Source organism: Mixophyes fleayi, chromosome 5 (assembly GCF_038048845.1).
Source record: "Mixophyes fleayi isolate aMixFle1 chromosome 5, aMixFle1.hap1, whole genome shotgun sequence".
Classification (NCBI taxonomy): domain Eukaryota; kingdom Metazoa; phylum Chordata; class Amphibia; order Anura; family Limnodynastidae; genus Mixophyes; species Mixophyes fleayi.
Window position 1 is genome coordinate 74133062 of NC_134406.1, and position 20434 is coordinate 74153495.

Here is a 20434-nt window from a genome sequence, read left to right on the forward strand (position 1 = left end):
TCTCACAGTGCTTTACAATATAAACTCAACTTTGTGTCAATATGGTACCCTGAAGATGTTATTTTATTTTGGGTTGTACAAACAAAGGGGGAAGAGAAAAAGAAGAGGGGGGGAGGGAATGGTACAAGGTAAGATGGGGGGGGGGGAGCATAACAGGTTGGAAGGACTAGGGGAGGAGAGAAGGAATTCACGCCTTCAGCAGGAGAGAGCAGTCTAGTCTGGTGTTACCAGAAACGAGTCAGGGTCAACTAGAATTGAAGCAGGGGTTGACTACAATATGAAGCCCAGGGAGACCAGACTTTGTTAAAGGACACGGAGGAGCCCCTAAGCACACTGGTGATATGTTCCATCTGATAGGTGTTCCACACCCGACCACAGATCATTTGGAGAGTTGGAGGTATGGGATTCTTCCAGTAGGCAGCTATTTGACAGGTAGCTGCACTGATTATGTGCCGGAGAAGCTTATGAGTATGTGTTGGGAGGTCTGGAAGAGGTAGGGGCAATAACACATGCTTAGGATCGGAGGGTACTGGGGTGTCAAGAACAGCCACTGCTAATGCGAGAACCTCCGTCCAGAACGGGCGCAGTTTGGGGCAGAGGGTAAAGTGCTTTTATAAGGGCCATGTAACTTCAATTTCTAACATATGTAATAATTTATAGTAGGGGGTATATTTATCCTTGTAATACACAAGTTTTATTTTAAAAAATACCTATCTGTTCCTTAACACACAGACTTATACTGATAAGTCGTACAATGATAATTGCTGACACATAGACACACAGAAAGACACTGATGGTTTGACAACAGTTACCACTTTCTTACTTCTCTGCGAGAGACCAATTAGAAGCCACCGTCACCTGTGCTCCTAGGGCCACAGCAACTGAGTGACAGGATCGCTACTTCCTATTTCTTACAACACAGGTTGCATCCTTGTATTCAGTAGCTGCTGCAGCAATGAATAGAGGGTCCCCCTTGATTTGATTTGCTAATGTTTAGGATGTTAGCAGGCTCCACCCAGCAACCAGGAATGTGTCCTCCATGACATAGTAACAAATGGCCTTTTTGTTACTCATAAAGCCGCAAAACCGAGCATATTGAAAGTGGTAGACATGTGCCACGGGACAGGAAAGTTTCCTACTGATTCGGAAGTACTTGCCTTAAGTTTTCTCTGCTGATCTCATACCATTCTCCCTATCATCACCAATTAACAAGTCATAATCACTATTATTTGATTTAACTGAATCTGAATTATGACCACAAATACAATGGCCAATTGCAAGGCCAGTTGATTCATTGGTGTCACAATAATTGGTTGCACTGGCAGGAAATGCAACAGCAGTACTAATATCAACACCAAGTAAAACTGTATTTGGGAGGATACAACAGTACTGTATGTCAGACGTGAGGATAAGAACTGGGCAGAGTATTACAAACTAACTTATCTATTATCATCATCACCAACACACATTTAACATGTCTTTTTATCTTTAGCCAAAGGTAATTAAACTCTTGCCCCCCTATTGCTCTGCCTTCCTTTCAACAGCATGGCTAAATATATTTTTTGCAACCACAGCTCAAAGTATCAGTACAGCCACTGTGTTATTTGTTGTTTTCATTGCTTGTTTTTCAAGCAATAATTTATTTTTATTACTATAGCAAACAAAAGCATATATATGAAGAGGGTGCTGAAACAGTGAACAGATAATCTCCATTAAATATTGCACATTTCAAACAGCGACAATTATGCAATGTTGTAGAACAAGTACAGAGCAATTCTCACAGTGATTAATGTAGGTTTGTGTTAACAACTAGCCAGTAATCAAAAAGGAATAATCAGAATGGCACTCAGCTTACTGTTTCAAAAAAACTAGTGCGCCTAGTATATGCACCAACCATCCTTGCTGCAATCTAGCGCTCAGGATTGGATGTTTCTGGAGGAGGAAATGCAGAAAGAAATATTTGTTTGCATTTATCCCCAAAGGGAATTTCCTCTTTTAGCCACAAGCACGCTGATGCTTGAGTATGATGCGGTAAACCTTGTTGGGATGTCGACGCGGTTAATACAACTTGTGGGTCTTCTTCCTGCCGTCATCTTTTTTGGCCTTTACACAGTTTACTAATGTTTAATTTAACTTGGACAAACTCTGTTCCCTGTCACAGTACTCTGGGACAAATTCCCACATTCTAATACAGTGGCGAGGATTAACCTGACAAGGGTATAATTTTGTAAGCAATTTAGCACACTACCAGGAGCAGTAGCAGCACCACCATTATAAACATCAACTCTACTACCATTGTTGTACAGCATATTGGTTAAAGATTTCTCAAGGAGGAATATAAGAGGGAATATCAGATTCCTGGTAGCATCATTACCACTTACTGCTTTGGTAGCCTCCTCTAATCGTTTAAGCAGACAGCCCAAGTCCCCCAAAATAAGTCATTGCATAGGATCTAGGTACGTTTCAGACAGCATTCTAGAATGCTCAATGACAGAGTCATTGATAGCCTTTGTTGCTCATGTACATCCGCACAAGCATATTAAAAGTGCTATTTCATCTGGTTGGGAATTCTATTTTCAGCTTCCTCAAAGGCAATTTATTCCTAACCTAAAGTGGTTTCAAAATGTTCTGGGCTGTATAGTATTAATGAAATTAAGAGCAGATGCTGAATGCAGCAACAAATGTTTTGCACGTCTTGACACTTCAGTATTATTGGAAATGGATTCTTATCGAAGACATGAGCAAATCAATGAACATGGGTATGCTGGCCCTGATACAGTGCAGCCACAATGTTCGTCATGTTGACCTCTACTACATAACCAACTTGTTGTGCCCTGGAACTTTGCCATTAATTAATCACATTTTGTAATGTTGTCAAGGTATCTGAAGCCGTGTGTGACTTTTTCTCCAAACTTTGCATGCCTAATGCTGGCAGATTATGTGTTGCTGATGATGATAATGGTGAGTATTGGTGCTGCTGCTTGTTCTTGCTGCTGTTACTTTTGACACTCTTGGACAGTTCGGTGGTTATCGGTATCCCGATGCTTAGGATACAGACACCAAGTATAACTACAAAAAAACACACAAACACATTACTAACGATATCATTAAAAACCACCCTTACCTTTACAGAGACAGCGGAGATTACCGAAAGTAGTGGTATGTGACCGCTGCTATATTCGAAGCCGCTGGATGCCGCTTTTTATTAAAATGTGGTGGTTTTAAACAGGGAGTAGTAGTTTATTTAACATTTTAATTTGTGGAACTACAGGTCCCAGCCAGCCGTGGGTGTCAGGGCATGTTGGCACTTGTGGTTATACAAGTATCAGCATGCCCACACTGTTTATGGCAGGCTGGGCTGGCTGGGACTTGTACTTCCACAAAACAAAATGGCATCCGTTTTGTTTTTTTAAAAATATAATTGCAGTTATTACCCTACACCAACCGCCCAGGGGTGTAGGAAAGCCTTAATGCTTTCACTGGGTTGGGTGTTCCTAGAGGGAGGGCAGCTCGTTTTTTTCGGCGGACCCCACTCCCTAGGGAATCTAGCCCAGCGCTGAACAGCCTGGGGTTGGTTTGTCATAATGGCAGGGGAACCTCTTCCGCGTATCCCCCTGCTATAGTGCCACCCACCCCGGCTGGTTTGCCTAGTGCTTGTTGTATGAAAATCGGGGGGACACAATGTAAAATTTTTCCCAGATTTTCACGCAACCAGCAGAAGGCTGGCAGCACTAGGGTTAATAGTGGCCGGGTGGGGGGACCCCACGCTTTTTTAAAAAAATTGTTTTACTATTTTTAAACATTTGACAGCTACCGGGATCTCCGGCTCTATAGACAGGACAGTGTAACAGTGATGTGTTTACTAATCTCGCAGCTAGATGAGGACAATACAGGAGAGTTTGCTAAACACGAGAGTGTTTGGCATCGCAGCAAATCGCCAGAGATGACCAGCGATTTTTAAGATCACAGTAAAAATCGCAGTTTAGTATATCTGGCGACTAAAATCGCGGGGTTACCCGCGATTTGCTGCGATTTTAAAACGCTGAATAAATCGGACCTTGATACATTTACCCATTGGATTTATTATTAAAATTCCTTTTATTTTACTTTTACCTTTTACTATACCCATACCCCAAACATCCCTTTCCACATTACTTGCCCGAATAACCAGACATCCCTAAAATAATTACTCTCTTCTACCACTCCAACCACATTTTGTCATAATCCAAACCTACACTCACATAACACTGATAACACTCAGACATTTTGAACAATTACCAGCACTCATCATTACTCCATTATGACTTTTATCCACTACAGTACTAGTATCTGCATGACAGGCCAAGCTCATAGTCATTAGTTCTTATGCTCAAGGTGACTTGATAGCCATAGATGTGTCAGTAAATTGGCATTTATAGAAGAAGAAAATCACTGAAATAATGAATTTGTTTTTCACAATTTTTAGCTTCTCCCCTGTGAGAATATGTCTATTCAGCAGTTTTTTTGAAATGCCATTATCCTGGCAGCTGTTTATATCAATACTTTACCCACTGGGTATTTGGGCTGATGTGATGCTCGGAATAGTTAGCAGGTAAAGAACAGAGAAGGATTTAAGTTTGACTGCACATGAAAATGTGCTGCTGAGTTGTTTACAGTGTGCCTGAGTCTTTAATGAGAGCAAAGCATAAAAAAGGAGTAACTTTGCACCTGGGCAAAACCATGTTGCACTGGAGGGGGAGATACATTTAAGGTGTGTGAACAGCTTCAAAGTTGGGATAGAGCATGTCCTAGATCAACTTTACATTACATATAAATAAAGCTATCAAGTATTTGTGTGCTAGATGAAAAAACAGCCAGTATTTAATTCATGTGCAAAATAATAAACTAATTTGCACCCCTTGCATTGCAACTAGAGATGCTGGGGCTCGGTTTTCTGAAAACTGAACCCACCCGAACTTAGGGGATCCGAGTAGGCTCGCGAGCCGGCTCGGTACTTTCACACGTCCTCGGACCTGAATTGAGGCAAAACGTCATTGCTGCGTTGTCGGATCTCGCGACTTTTGGGTTCCATAAGTACCTCCCTCCCCAGGAGATCCAGCGCCATTGCTCACACAGAAACGGGAGTTGCAGTGTTCATGTCACTCTCCATTCACCAGTGACATTGCTCACACAGAAACAGGGGTAGCAGTGTTCTTGTCACTCTCCAGTCTCCAGTGCCATTGCTCAGTGCCAGTGCTCATACAGAAACAGGAGGGGTAGCAGTGTTCTTGTCACTTGACAAAAATTGACTGGAAATGACTGGAAATTAATGTTATTGAGGTTAATAATAATGTAGGAACAAATAAAGAGCCAAATTATGTGATTTTGGCAAAAAAAAAATAGGTATTTTAGAAACAAATAGGGATCCACAACCAAAACACGCCAAAACAAAAACAAAAACACTAAGTTAATCCAGATCCGAAACCAAAACCAAAATACGGTGGTCAGTGAATATCTCTAATTGTAACATGGTTTGTCCCAGAGAACATTTACTCCTTTTCTTGCCTTACTTTCCTTAATGACTCAGGCCCAGTGTGTCTGGCTATACTCAATACTGTGGAGGTTGGCAGTGTGAAAGGTGGAGGAGAAGTTAGGAAATGCAACAAAAAAAAGAAGGAAATGCAGATTTGCATATCTGTTTACATGGGTAATTATTTAGAGCTATTGCAGATGCTTATCTTTGACTTTGATAATCCTTCTCAAACTCCTAATATCCTATTGAAATTCTGTGTGGTGCCGAGTGTGCAAAATAAATGCTTGGGGTTTTCTTTAACAATGCTTTCCGTTTAATAAGCTGAAGCGTTCATTAACCTCCTCTGTTACAAGTGTTCCTACTGCTGTTTCTAATCTGCTCCCAGAATGTGAGATATTAAGTATAACTTTGATGTTGTCACTTATTTACACTTTAAAATGGCTGTTGTTAACTACATGCTGTTTTCACTGTAACTAGAAATATCTCACTTATTCTTCTGCACTTTGTAAGGAGCTGTTACACAGTACATGGCGCTTACAAGACGTGTGCCTACCTAGTCTGCCAACTGTCTTATTAATGACATACAGACATTTCTATCTACTATACTTTCACTAAAATAATATTTGCTAACATTAGTCCTGAGATTCCCCCTCATCAATATAAAACTACCTCGCCTACTTACTAATACATGGCCGGTGGTAGTCAGTTTACCGGTACTGACTACCCCGACAAAGAAGAGGACGACAGGAGAACACCAACTGTGTAATACCCCATTCATACTGCACCAAAATCCCGGGTTTTTGCCGGGGCGAGCTCAAACGACCCGGGTCTTGGTGCAGTATGAATGGTACAAGTCAAAAATCCCGGGTCTAAAAACCCGGGTCTTCAACCCGGGATTTATCGAGGGGTAATTCCCGAGTCGGACCCGGGTTGCCTGCACTATGAATGGTGCAACCCGGGTTTTTCAACCCGGGTTGCACAGAAAACAAGCTGATTGGCTGTCTGCCTGTCTCTGGAGGATGATGTCATCGGTCGGAGCCCGTGGAAGATTCGAGAAGGAGTTTAGGAGAAATGGTGGATGACATCACCATTTTTCAGCCAATGAAAACTGCTCTGGTGATGACTCCCACAAATTGACAGGGCACAGACTTGTGCAGTATGAATGGGGTCAACCCTAGATGACGTCATAACAAAGCGCGACTTCTCTTAAAGCGGCGATGGACGGACCCAGCTGTCATTGATGTAATATAAGTATTATTTTAGGGGTTAGGATTAGGGTTAGGGTTAACCCTAACCTTAACTCTCGAACCCTAATACTCCGCTTTAAGACAAATCGTGCTTTGTTATGACGTCATCTAACACAGTCGGCAACACAGCGAGTCGTCCCATGAAGACATCTGCATCCTGGTAAGTAGATTTTTTTTTCAGGTCGCTGTATTATCAAGTCGGTTTCCTACTGTCGTCCTCTTCTTTGTCGGGGTAGTCAGTACCGTTAATAGGTACTACACCCTACATGGCGATAGGGCTGATTTTCTACTGCCGCTTATTGCAGCTATAAAAAGAGGCATTTTTTCCCTATTTTATTAGTTCTATTTTATTAGTTCCAGATTTGTATAATATTTATTGCTATAGTTTTCTCTTAAATATTTTTTCTTCAGTGCCTAGCATGGTCTCTTTTACACTTCAGTAATGTTAGATCCTTGTAACTGTGATCTAGCTATCTAGCTAGCTGTGATACCACTTTCACACTGCCGCCCTGGCAATATCTCGGGTATCACACAGTCAGGTGGTCTGACCAAAAAAAAGATAAAGAAAAAGAAAAAAAGAGTAAAAAAGTCCTCATAATACTTTAGTATTTCCTCATCGCTGCCTGTCTGACAGGTTACATGTATAATGTAATCCAGGTGTAGGGTCTGCTATTGCCGCTTTAAATGCATAATTTTCTCTCCGGCCAATAGGAATGACGTAGTTTCTTCATGTAACCTGCCGGACAGGTAGCGATGAGGAAATAATAAGGTAAATGGACTATTTTATTCTTTTTTTTATAAATTCAACTTTGATACATTTTTTTTACTTTTTTATACTAGTTGGTAAGACCGAGGAATTAACGATGGGGACCAGGGAATTAGACCTGGAGTCATTCATACTACAGCCTCGGCAAAAACCCAGGTTGAGGCTGCAGTATGAAAGTGGTATGAGTAATATGTCATTATTACAAGGGATCTTTATTGAAGTCTAGGGAGGCTTGAAATGTGTTTCCCTTGACAACTCCGCTAGAACAGATCACTGTGACATCACAATGATCTCATCAGGTTAACCAAGCGAACACAAATGCGGAATTTCCTCTTTCCTTTTGGAAGCACAGTGTTCATAACGGATGCTGTGTTTTAATGATTGCTTAACTGGAGACAAATGAAACAATTCCCGGGAACAGCAATGGGAACAGAGTTTGTCACTGACAGCTCAGTACCTACCCCTGTAGAAGGTGGGCCCACAGACTACAAGATAATCACAGGCTGCTTACATACCAGCTGTCACACTAAATTGCAGTTAAACAGGATGTATCTACACAGCAGTTAGATGGGAAGTATTTAATCAGAGTACTTGATTAAAAGGTCTCTAAATATTTAATTAGAGGAAAAAACACTATAGAACACTATGAAATATATATATTTTATTTAATATGTGACAGTCTTCACCTGAGACCTGCTTATATGAAATACGCCACATTTACCCACCTTGATTCAGAAGTTCCTTGTTTTTCCAGGGGTCGTATCTTTTTCCTGATAATTGAAAGCTTAGTTGTGTCAATTACTTTGGTGTCCCCACTGCTGTATGTGAACTCCAGAGTTCCATTCCATTCCCCTTGGGCCTTACAAACGATTGTGTTGGTGGGGTTATGCTTTATCTCAGCTGTAACTCTAGATAAAAAAACAAACAATAAACAATGAAAAAAAATAATGTTTTGTCTGGGTATATTTTTCAACAATTTTATTAAGCGATGGGAACCCCATAACAACAGTAGAACTGAGCAGGATTTTCAGTGCAACATGCACCAAACCTGAAACACAAGCAAATCAAAGGCCTGATGTTGAATTGATTTTTATGTGTTAAATCCTTTTCTCTGAATTCATTAGGGGACACTGGACCATGGGGATATGGGGACATACAGCCTCCACTTCACAGCTTTATATTAAAGCATATATATTAAATTTGTTTGTGTTCCTCTCTCTTATATATCTACATCCTGCAGAGAACTCAGTTATTCATCCTAACCAAGCCACATAGGAGAGAATCAGAGAGAACAAGATACCAAGAGAGAGAGACATTATTACCCCCAAATAACAAACTTTTTTATAATTGCGTGGGTGATCAGTTTCCCCTAATTGACAATGGACCATGGGGACATGCCAAATCTACTGATTCGGGGGGTTATGCTCACAAAGTTACAGTGCTCAGCACCTTCCAGACAAAACTGGCAACCTTAACTGCAAAAATTGAACCTGTATGCACCAAGAACCATTTGGTTGTCCGGCACAACTGATACCTCTTCCTCCATAGACTGATTCTGTCCCAATGCCAGAACCACAATGTCCTGATTTAAATGGCATTAAAAACCACCTTAGGCTGAAAAGATGGTTTCGTATGGTCCTATCCTCATGAAAAAACAGATAGGGAGATTTGTAAGACAGAACCCAAGTTCTGACACTTTTCGGGCTAAGAAATACTATCTTCCATGTGAGAAACTTCACATCCACTGTCTCAAGTGGTTCAAAGGGAGGATGTTATAATGCCATCAACACTAAATTCAAGTCCCAAGGGACTAGTGGAGGACTGAATGGCAGTCTGAAATGCCCTAGAAAAATAAAATGTATTCACTTCCAGTAAGAGTGTGCCAACCTCTTGTGGAAGAATTCGAAGAGAACAGAGGTCTGAACTGTTGGAGCTGAAATTTGTGGCTTGGCCAAAGTGGACCAGGAATGATCCAATGATCCATTTATTCAGGCTAGTAATACATATGCAAGGCATGAACAGACATTCATATTTAATATTAGCTACTTCCTTTTTATGATATTTAAAAGGTATTACAGCCTTGTTTTCACCTTTAACATATTGTGGTTCCCTTTAAGTTCATGACACACTGTTGAGTACTCGTAATTCTAAGAAAAGAAAGTTGTTTTCAGAAATTGCAGTATAAGGGGGGCTTTACTTGGGACTAGTAAATTTCAACTATTCTATCGTAAATCACCTAAGATGTTAAACTAAAGGTGGAAAGTCCCTATTAAACTTAATGTGCAACATGTGTATTTTCTTAAAATAGCCTGTGTTTTCATATATGGTAAATATATCCAGTGATGTCTGTAACTTGTCTGTAAAATCAAATGTCAGATGAGGACACTGACTAACTTGTCTCTGTTGCATGCAATAAATGTGTTAGACCCTCTACCGCACCTCCTTGTCTGCATGGTGATCCACTGTTTCCTTAAGACTGGACTTCTGACCCAAAACAACCTTTCAGGATCTGAACCTTTAAGGAAATAGGAGCAAAAGGGCTAACTGGAAAGAAGTAATTGTAAACTTCCTCTTCTCGCACCAAACAATGTAAGACTTTCAAACTATTCTTTGCAAAAACAGTCTTTCTAGCTCTGAGCATGGTCCCAACCACTCAAAGAAACCCTTTTTCTTAAGAATCATGGCTTTAACTGTCAAACCATTAAAACCAGCCACGCTAAGCCCTGATGGTAAAATAGTCCCTGAGTTACCAGAACCTCCCTTTGAGGAAGATACCACAACAAACCCACTAACTTGAGAATGTATGTCTACCATGACAGTCCTTGCCAATCTGGCATCATCAACACCACCTCTCTTTTTAACTTTTTGAGAGTGCACAGAAGCGACCGGAGGGAACAGATAAATCACAAGGAAATCCCTTGGTACCAACAAGGCGTCAATAAGGAACCACTGTGGGTCCCTGGTCCTTGAGTAAAATCACTCAACCTTCTGGGTCAACTGGGATACAGTCATGACAATATCCAGCTGACCCCATCTCTCCCCAATTTGCTGGAAGATGTCTGGATTGAGAGACCACTCTTCAGTGTACAGAATATTGTTACGATTTTTTTCCCAGTTTTCCACCCCTGTTATGAACATGCCAAATGTCACCAGTACATTTTGTGCTGCCTGGTGCATGATCCTGCTGATTTCCTTCATTGCAAAGTCGCTCTATGTGCCTCTCTGATGGTGGTGTTGTCCTTATGAGGTGTCCTTGCAACAGAAGTTGTTCCTAAACTAGAGCCTTTAGCATCACCATTAATTCTAGGACATCTGTCTGTGAGCCAATAGACAGCTTACAAGTCTGTGCAATGGGCTATCTTGTCCCCTCCATGAAACACCCCCTAACTAGGGACCAGATTACATTTCTGGTAGTTGATAATCCAACCATGAAACTCCAGCATCTGTGCCATCTGCTGATAATGTGCCTGAAGGAAAGTTTTGGACTCTGCTTGATCAAAAGATAATCCAGGTAAGAGATAATCATCACCCTTGTGGATCTCAGAAGCATGGCCGTAACATCAGTAAAAATACCGTATTCATGACCATATGCTGGGTCGTAGGCATCTCAACATGAATCGGCAGCATATACAGCAGGTTTATGTTAGGCTTTCCTCAGGCATACATAAACACACATGTGCATACACACAACCAGGTCATAAGCAAATGATAAGTTTGTTAACTTTTGTTTGGATAGCAAAAAACACATTCACTTTTAGGCTTGATATAATATAGCAGCAATAATACTCCTTCTCGCCTACGAATAAGTATAAGAAATAAAAAAAAAATAATTTATATATGCCCACAAAAGCCGATAATATAAGCACAATCAGTGTAGAAAGCACCTAAAAGTTTCATAGGTGAAGTCACAATCAGCCAATGGGAATCAGCTAGCTAGTGCTGGCGATCATCATCATTATTATAAGTATTTGCACCTGCCCTCTAACAGGTGCAAAAGATATAGCTCCTGGCAGATGTATATGTGTCTATAGTGCTGGTCTGCTTCAGACTCATTTACTCTTACAGTACTTGGCCTACGTTAGACCGCCCTTCTCTCTTCGGTTCTGCCTTTCTAGATGTAAGGGAGCACAAATTATAGATGTGTGCAACTGCGCATGCGCACATTTACGTGCACTCTCTTTTGAGCAGTGCAAATTTTCGGAATTTGTGCGTACATCCAACTCAGCAATAGGCACCAAGTATGATAAGGCATCTTGCAATAATGCCAAATGTGTATGCAAGAATGAACAAATTATTACAGGAGTTAATAATGTATGTAATCCTCTCATTCACCTCTCTGAAAGCCAAAACACTTAACAATCCTCTTATTTACCTCCCTGAAAGCCAAAATACTTATCAGCCATTGCATGCTACAAAAGTCTCCCTCTTATGTCCTTCAATGCAGTTTATTTACTGAAAAAAGAATGGTGTGTATAGGAAAAGGTATGTCACTAAGAGCAAATCTTTTCTTCAAATAGTCAGAACTTATAGGTTCCTGAGATACATATATATTAAATAAAGTTTTTAGAAACTCTTTTCTGTAAAGCAACTTGCATTTCAGATTGTATGGTCTGCTTAATTTAATCAATATACAGCCTTTTTCTTTAAAAACAAACAAACCAGTAGTCTATGTGTAAGCCTAGCTCAGTTCCCAGTAACATTTATGCCATGTTTCCCAGATACTGTAAAAGCTGATGCAGGCGGTTATAAAGCTGTAAAAACATGTCACGTTTCCTGAAAATGAGTGGAGTACACTATTGTAATATAAGGAATTTTATGATTAGGATTAATAGAAATGCAAGCAACATTAATTTCTATTGTGCATATTTTGAACGCTGACCACAACTTAATATTGCTATTAAAATTCTTACAATTACATGACTAGCATTAGCGGCTACCTGACATTGACTTCATTACCTGTGTACTTTTCCTCCATAGAAAGGCTTGGTGTGGAATGTAATTGTGGCAGTGTAGCCTGTCTTTGCACAGATAATATTGACTTTACCTCCCAGCTCCACCCAGGGAACTGTCAGTATGGAACGAGCATAGGCACTCGGAAGAGTAAATATGTATTCCTCACCATACTCCATCAGCTTGAGCACCCCTAAGTGAAAGAAAAGAGCACACAAAGGAACAGCCTGTTAGATGTATAATATCCTTTAGCAAAAGGTATTGCTGCTATAATGAAGAAAAAAAATCAATGCTATAACATGTCCCCCCGTACAACATCATTTTATAGTATAGGCTTTGGGTTAGATTTATCAAACCTACTAAAAAAAAAGAAGAGTAAAAATAGATGTGTGGCCAATAGCAACCAATTAGATTTCATTATCTAGTACATGCTAAGAAATTATAGCTAGAATCTGATTGGTTGCTATAGGCAACCTCATCACTTTATCCTTTTTTAGGCGGGTTGATAAACCGACCTCTTTGTGTCAAACTGTTTTTTCAAAAGAAATATTTCAGAATAGAGTAGACTATATAAGTTTTTTCTTAACTGAAACAAATTAAAATATAGTAGAAAGTGCTATGCTACACTATACTACATATACACTGTACAGTTTATGATAAATGTAATATATTAGTTGTCTTATGTTTGACACAACATATAGTAATGAAAAAGGGCTAAACACCTGTTAGGAACAAGAAATTAATTTTCTCCCTAAAATAAATATCAGTGAGTAATTTGGACTTAGAAATTGTAAGTACAGAGCACCAAACTTCATAGTGAAGTTACAGTAAACCCTTCATTTTTGTTCTAATATTTTGTATTTCGTCTGCATACAACTCTGCAGATTTAGAATCATATGCCATCTTGAAATTTACATTTTCTTATGTAGTATCATCATCACCATTTATTTATATAGCGCCACTGATTCCGCAGCGCTGTACAGAGAACTCATTCACATCAGTCCCTGCCACATTGGAGCTTACAGTCTAAATTCCCTAACACACACACACACACACACACACACACACACACACACACACTGACAGAGAGAGACACTAGGGTCAATTTTGATAGCAGTCAATTAACCTACTAGTATGTTTTTGGAGTGTGGGAGGAAACCGGAGCACCCGGAGGAAACCCACGCAAACATGGGGAGAACATACAAACTCCACACAGATAAGGCCATGGTCAGGAATTGAACTCATGACCCCAGCGCTGTGAGGCAGAAGTGCTAACCACTTAGCCACATCATATAAAAAAAACTAATGGTAGCCTCTGCCATAGAGGAAACGGGTATATTTATGACCCTTTGCATTTTCCTGCATGTTAATTATATATACAACATGCAATCTGGAGATTCCTCTCCTGTGATGATCTCTCCAAAGGGAGGAATGGCTAACGCCATCAACAGCAATCAGGGACAAGCACTGAAAAGTGAACCTTATCTAAGCATGGTAAACAGCTCCAGACCAAGGTCCCCACCCATTGAGAATAATGGGGACTGTGATATTCTGCGGTGGTTTACCTAATGCAGGAGAATATCTTACATTATGCTAATGCTAAGTAGCCCCATAACTTCATTTTGCCCAAACTACGTGGAAACCAATGTTTCTGCATGGTTTTAGGCTTGGTAGAGAGGCCCCTTAATATTATATAGGAAAAATAGTAAATTTATTTGAAAGTCAATCTTCTGCGAAATGTGACATTTAGACATGCTGGCTGCACAATTTTCTGTTCTGTGAGGTCATCTTTACAGTGTTTGGAAAGTGATCAGTAGCGATTACATTAATGGAGTTCATCTTGTCTCTGCAAAGTTTTCACAGCACACTGAACAAGGTTCTCAACTGTGACAGTAAATGTATTATTTTTCTGGCAGGACATGCATAATAGCTAAAGCCCAGGGGAACAAATCCATTTGATACTTTGCTTCTTAAATAAATGTGACATTAAAGAAAAATTGTTTTCCATCTATGGGTCAATATGTAAAAATATTTTATGAGCTAAACAAGCCAATGTCCCAAATTTGTGAATAGGAGTCCAAAAACAGTTAGGGTTATATTACTAAACTGCGGATTCTAGCAATTATTTATTTTTAGTACATTTTACAAAATGACGGTTAAAATTTGATTGGTTGCTATAGGAAATATCTCCCCTTTTTCAAACCCCCAGTTTAGTAAATATACCCCATAGTCCTGAACCACTGAATGGTTAGGAAGTACTGTTTGTGGGCCTGTGAAATTCATATCTGAGGGATTCCACATTCTAATGTTGGTGAGGGGAATGGTGGCAATCAGGAAGCTACAGAAATATTATAGAAGGAACAGGTTCTTTTAACAGCACAGAATGATGATGTGAAGGTCCTGTCAAAAAAATAAGAACAAACACTAAAGGAAAATTAAAAGCACAGTTTTAATGATGGAACCCTAATAGAGACAACTACAGGATTTGTAATGTCGAGTTTGGGAACAAAGCAAAATAAAGAATTGCTGCAATAAGCTTGCAACCATCACTTTTTATAGTAATTAAAAAGTTTGTTTGAGTCACAAAGTGTTACTTAATCACAAATATAAGATATTATCTAAACACAACTGGTAAAAAAAAATCAGTCACCACTTATCTGGTGAGTAGTATTCATACAGAAACAGCCACTGAGGAGTGACTCCACTCACGTGCAGAAGAGAAACTGCGCAAGAGGTATGTCTGTCCCGTGGCTCACCTGCCACTGCCAGCAATGTGACAGCAGGGGAGCTGCAGGGAACACTGTCAGAGCAGGAAACAAGCAGCGGTACCTTATTCTAAGTGGTAGAGCCAGTGCAGAAGGGGCCCAAGGCAAATATTAAGCATGGAGCCCTCCATAGAGCTACATCTCTATGTGAAAAAAAGCTACAAGCATAGTACAAAACAATGGAAGTATACTTGTCCAAGAATAACAGTTGCTGAAAATTATCTAAAGAGAAGTGGTACTGTGCAGTTGTCCATATGTATAGCGTAACAAAACAATTCAGAATTCCTTGATGAACAAAAATTAAGCAGTAGTAGTGCTCTTAGAGAACAAGGGTCTCAGGCCCACCTCCCCCACAGGGCTCAGGTGGACCCCTTTGTCCCTGAGTTCGGCTGAAGCTTTCCTTGGGGAACTGAATCTTCTGCTCACTCCCCTTAGAAGATGGGAGCCTCCAATGACTTGGGTCATGCCAACACCTTTTCAAAATAAAAAAGTGAGACACAAAACTGTGAAAAGATGAAGTGTGTGTGCAAAATTAAATTAAATAAATAAAGCCAAACAAGCTCCAGCCTCAGATATATAAAAATTATCCCTGCCAAAAGGCTAGTCCAAAAATGGCAAGATGTGACTCTTAAAAAATCAAAGTGCTTTAGTGCTCTGTGCATATGGTGGCATCCCAACACAAGTGCATTTCAGGCACCCCCCGGCTAGGGCAGGAATGTGTGCACAGAGGACTTTGGGCATCAAGCAACTGGCCTCTTTGCCAGAGGACAGCCCCTCACCTACAGGGGGCACCTTTAAGGCCCACTGTTTACATGAGCATCTACACCTGACCTTAACCAAAAGGCAGAAAAGTGACACATCATGTCAAACATGATTGCATTTGGCAAGTGGTGGTAACAAGTGTTTGCCCTTGCATATTATGGAGGTGGTTAATTTGACCGCATGTGGCTATTTGTGGTGAACATAGATAAATGGAACAAGCAGTGTGTAAAAAGAAACCACAAACGCTATGCAACAGCTTCAGCACAAATGCTCTATGGCTATTGGTTCCATTCCCATACTCGTTTACATGCTTTTACAGTCTTAAAAAATGCTAGTAAAAGTGTGTATTTTGACACCAGTGGGAATGGGCCCTAACAAAAGCAATGTTATTACTTCTGCATTAGATTAGCCTGTTATATGAGCTTTTCTATTTCCTCTGGGTTTTCTATTTCCTCTGGGTTTTCTATTTATTGAGAATACAATAGAAAATAATCCCTAATACCAGCATGTAATAAAACAAAATAACTTTTGTTGCAGTGTCCTACATTCATCAGTGTCTTATCTAGTGTAATTAATTATAAGTAGACAAAGGCCATTTGCAATTGATGATTTCAAATCTAAAATATTAATTTGCTGGCCAACAAGTAATTCTTTGAGAAATGGTTTTCTAAAATCACTAACCTCATACAAAACTTAATGGGGAGAAAGCAGTGCAGCATAGAGTAATGGTACAGTTGTATTCAGTAGCTAAGTGGCATTACATTACATTACACTTTCCAAGTATCTCCATATCCCTCCTCCCTCATTCTTTGTTCTGTTGAACTTTGCACTATATGGTGTAAATGATCCAATATCAGTTAGTTACCGTACAATAAGCTTTATTTTGCCCTCAGAGAGCCAGAGGGAGACATGTTGCCTCTACCTCCCCCACCCACTCCAATTCAATATAAATAACATACTTTCATTATTGAGTCACTAACTGTAAGACTGAGAAAAAATACACTCAAATAGCCAGTAAGGGCCCACTTGTGGGTTCACTTGCAAAGATAAATAATATATAATCAGAAAAACACCACTAGTAAGATAACATAATACGAGAAAATGAAATGCTTTTCAATGCCATATGAGGCAAGTTATTCCTTAGTCCATTTCCATTATAACTACAGTATAAACATATTTCCAAAATCTGGATTGAAAATTCAACCCAGCTAAAGGGAGTTTTAATTGGTTTCTAGTCTAGATACAGCATACTTGCCAACTTGGCTTCAGGGAGATCCCGGGGGTGGTGTAGGTGTGGGGGCGGGGCTTGATGAATCACATCATTTTGGGGCTAAGATGACACAATATTTGCGCAGTTAAGCCACGCCCCTTCACTTATATATTGCGGGGGCGAGAACTGGGAGGTTGCCCTGCTCTCCCGGGAGCCCAGGAGGTCTCCCAGAAATGCGGGAGTATCCTGGACATTCCTGGAGAGTAGGCAACTATGCGTTAAAGAAAAGCAGCTAATGAATCTCTAGAGACTGAAGTGTCTTTTACACTTCTGTCTCCATTACTGAAGCCATGTTAACTTACCTGTCAGTCTTTGATTAAATCTTGGTCAGCAGCCTCATTTCTCTGATTCCTTCTCATTACAATGAGTATTTATAATGTAGGAAACCTTTTTTATTATTATTAACTAATGTAATAGCCCCAATTACACCATCTTTAAGCTACTTCCATAAGTTCACAGCGTTAACTGTAAAGAGCCCCAACTGAAAGTTAAATCATATTCATCAACACATGGGGTGACTATTACATTACGCAAAATAACAGCTAAAATCTGATTGGTTGCTGTAGGCAACAACTCCACTTTTTAAAATCTGCAATTAGTAAATATACCCCAAAGAGTTTTACTATATGTATCCAATATAAACATATATATACACTGATCACATCTTCCCTTATGACGGCCACATGCAGACAACTCTTGCTGCTGAGCGACAGGACCATTGTTCAATTTCCCTGCACACCTCTGTGAGCATACTGACTGCAATTTAACCTTACAGTGTCAGCTATTCACCAATTCATTGCACCCTGTCAGACATCCCACAATCTGAAAATATTGAAAATAACACTCTGGCTATTACCAAACGAAAGGATCCATTTATCAAATTGACGCAATATCAAAGATTTCAGTACAATCCCAGCAAATAAAACATCTTGTCTCGCCTCAATTTCTCAAAATTTTGCCATTCTTACTTACATTTGGATATTCAGTATTCAGATAGGGGCGTGGCCACATCATAATGGGGGCATGATCATGTCACGATGGGTTAATGGTCACACCCCTAGGGGCGTGTCAAGAGCTTTTGAAATGCTAGGTTGCCCCATACTCTCCTTTCCTCCCCTCCAAACACCTTCATTGCTGCATGTGGCACCCAATCATCGTTGCAACAGTGAATGAGACATACCTCTCAAATTTCCCACCCGCAGGACAAAACTTTCTCAATCGGGATGGCAGTATAGAGCCCTAAAATCGCTACTGTCCCGCCTCAATAAGGACAGAGGCTTGGTTATGTAGTGAGATGTCCTAAACTCATGTTTTGCAAGATTTTGGGCTCTTCTCCCTGATAAATAAACCCCTAAAGTTTTGTATTGATCCATGGCGGTATGCTATCAGGCCCATTCTTCAGAGTAACCTTGAATTTTCACCTTTATCTTGTGTCAGTCATGAATGTTTGTTGAATGATAAAATTGAATGACTTTAGCCACTGATTTTTCTTTTGTATAAACTGGGGGATTCTTTAAACTATATAACCTTTCTATGCTACCAACTTACTGCTATTATCTTTTTATAGGTACACCTATAATAAAGTTCTGCTCCCTCATTACTGATGCCTTAAATGGCATTATCTCATTTTCAGTACACAATTTGAAAGCTAAAAAGCTAAGCAACATCCAACTGAACATTAAGTTCATTTCTCAGAGTAAAGTATATGCAATACACTTTATAATGTAAGAACATCCAAACTTAACCCCCTGCACATGAGTGACAGACTGCATTGCTTAAATACGTTTTTCTATAGTAAAATGCGATACAATAAACAAAGAGGTATCCCAATCATCTTGATAGATCCTATTATTAAAACTGACAACTCTGTATGTTTAAAAAGAAAAGAAAGACGTAATTCAGCAGAAAACACAATAGGGGATTATCACTTTTTTGGAGTTTAGAAAAACCTATCAACATGTGTTGGCCAGCAGGACGACAGTAATGTAAGTACTTCAAGGAGCCCATAGGCAATAAGCGCAGCAGCCTCAGCATGGTAAGTAATGTAAAGAGAAGAGAAATGAAGAGTCACAGAGAGAGGCAAAGTGATCATAAAACAAACTCATTTTCTCATTTAAGCATGGCTGATTTCGGAGACTCCGGTGTACAGTTTCACAGCAGCTGCTTAAAGATTATGTTCTCTGTAAATTATTTAGCAGCCAATAGAGGTGGGGGAGTCTTGCCTGTACAACAGAAGCATAGTCGCCAGCCATATCAAGAAATGTATGCATCCAGGTGTTTGGAATCAATATTTAATCCAACTAGTACCATACTACTAAAGTGACACGTCTGTGCCCTTGAAAAGCAGAAGTGCAAAAAAACTTAAGAAAAATCTGAAATTGGGATTTGACAACTTTCAGTCTATTGCTGTTCTATATTTTACGTCATGTTCAACTAACCAACTGGATGGTATGTTTAAAACCCCGGCCTAGAAAGAACTTTTCCTGGAAGCGGACTTTAAGTTTAGCGAAAAACTTGCCCTGTTTCTGAGATAAAGGTGAGAGTGCAGTGAGGTCAGTGTTTGTGGGTAGTATGTTTGTCTCCATCTGTTTTATTACAGTTACAGGTTCAACCAGGAGCAGATCTGAAGATATGTCTGTTGATGAATACGGGTCTAGGTGTGCTCTGCTCTGTTTACTGTACATAAAACACCGTTTTGCAGTTGCTCCTAATTGCAAACACATGTTCTAGCATACATACACAGCCATCATTACTAGTAATCGGCACTTACACCAGACCTCTAACTATTGCAAGTGATATGACTGAAAATCAAGTACCTTAGAGATGCCCAAAGCTTGAATCGGACGTTGCTTTGTGTGCTTGACCTTGGCGCACTCTTACTGTACATACGCCCATTCCCCTCCCGTTCCACCCCTGAAAGCATAGACTGTAGTAAGGGTCCTTGTGGTCAAAAATTAATTGGATGTTGCTGCGTTCTCTGGCATATGGTCTGGTTCTGGGCATGTGCAGAGTAACTGTGCACATTATATGCAATGTATTGCCAATTACGCTCCCTAATGAATCAGGCCCATAGTGTGCAATATATATATAATACAGTATTAATATATGATACTTTATTATTATGAATTAATAATGCATTATATACTGTACACAGAGCACTGC

At 39.9% G+C, this 20434-nt stretch overlaps 1 protein-coding gene across 2 annotated transcripts in view; it reads right to left on the reverse strand.

The window, feature by feature from the left end:
* The window catches only part of OSBPL10 (oxysterol binding protein like 10), a 309246-nt gene that overhangs the window by 18048 nt on the left and 270764 nt on the right, over positions 1-20434 (reverse strand). For both annotated transcript variants that reach the window (XM_075212383.1, XM_075212382.1), the window contains 2 exons: positions 12482-12668; positions 8251-8433 (listed from right to left, as the gene is read on the reverse strand). In XM_075212383.1, coding sequence (XP_075068484.1) covers positions 8251-8433; positions 12482-12668 — 370 coding nt within the window. The remainder of the gene's footprint in view (positions 1-8250; positions 8434-12481; positions 12669-20434) is intronic.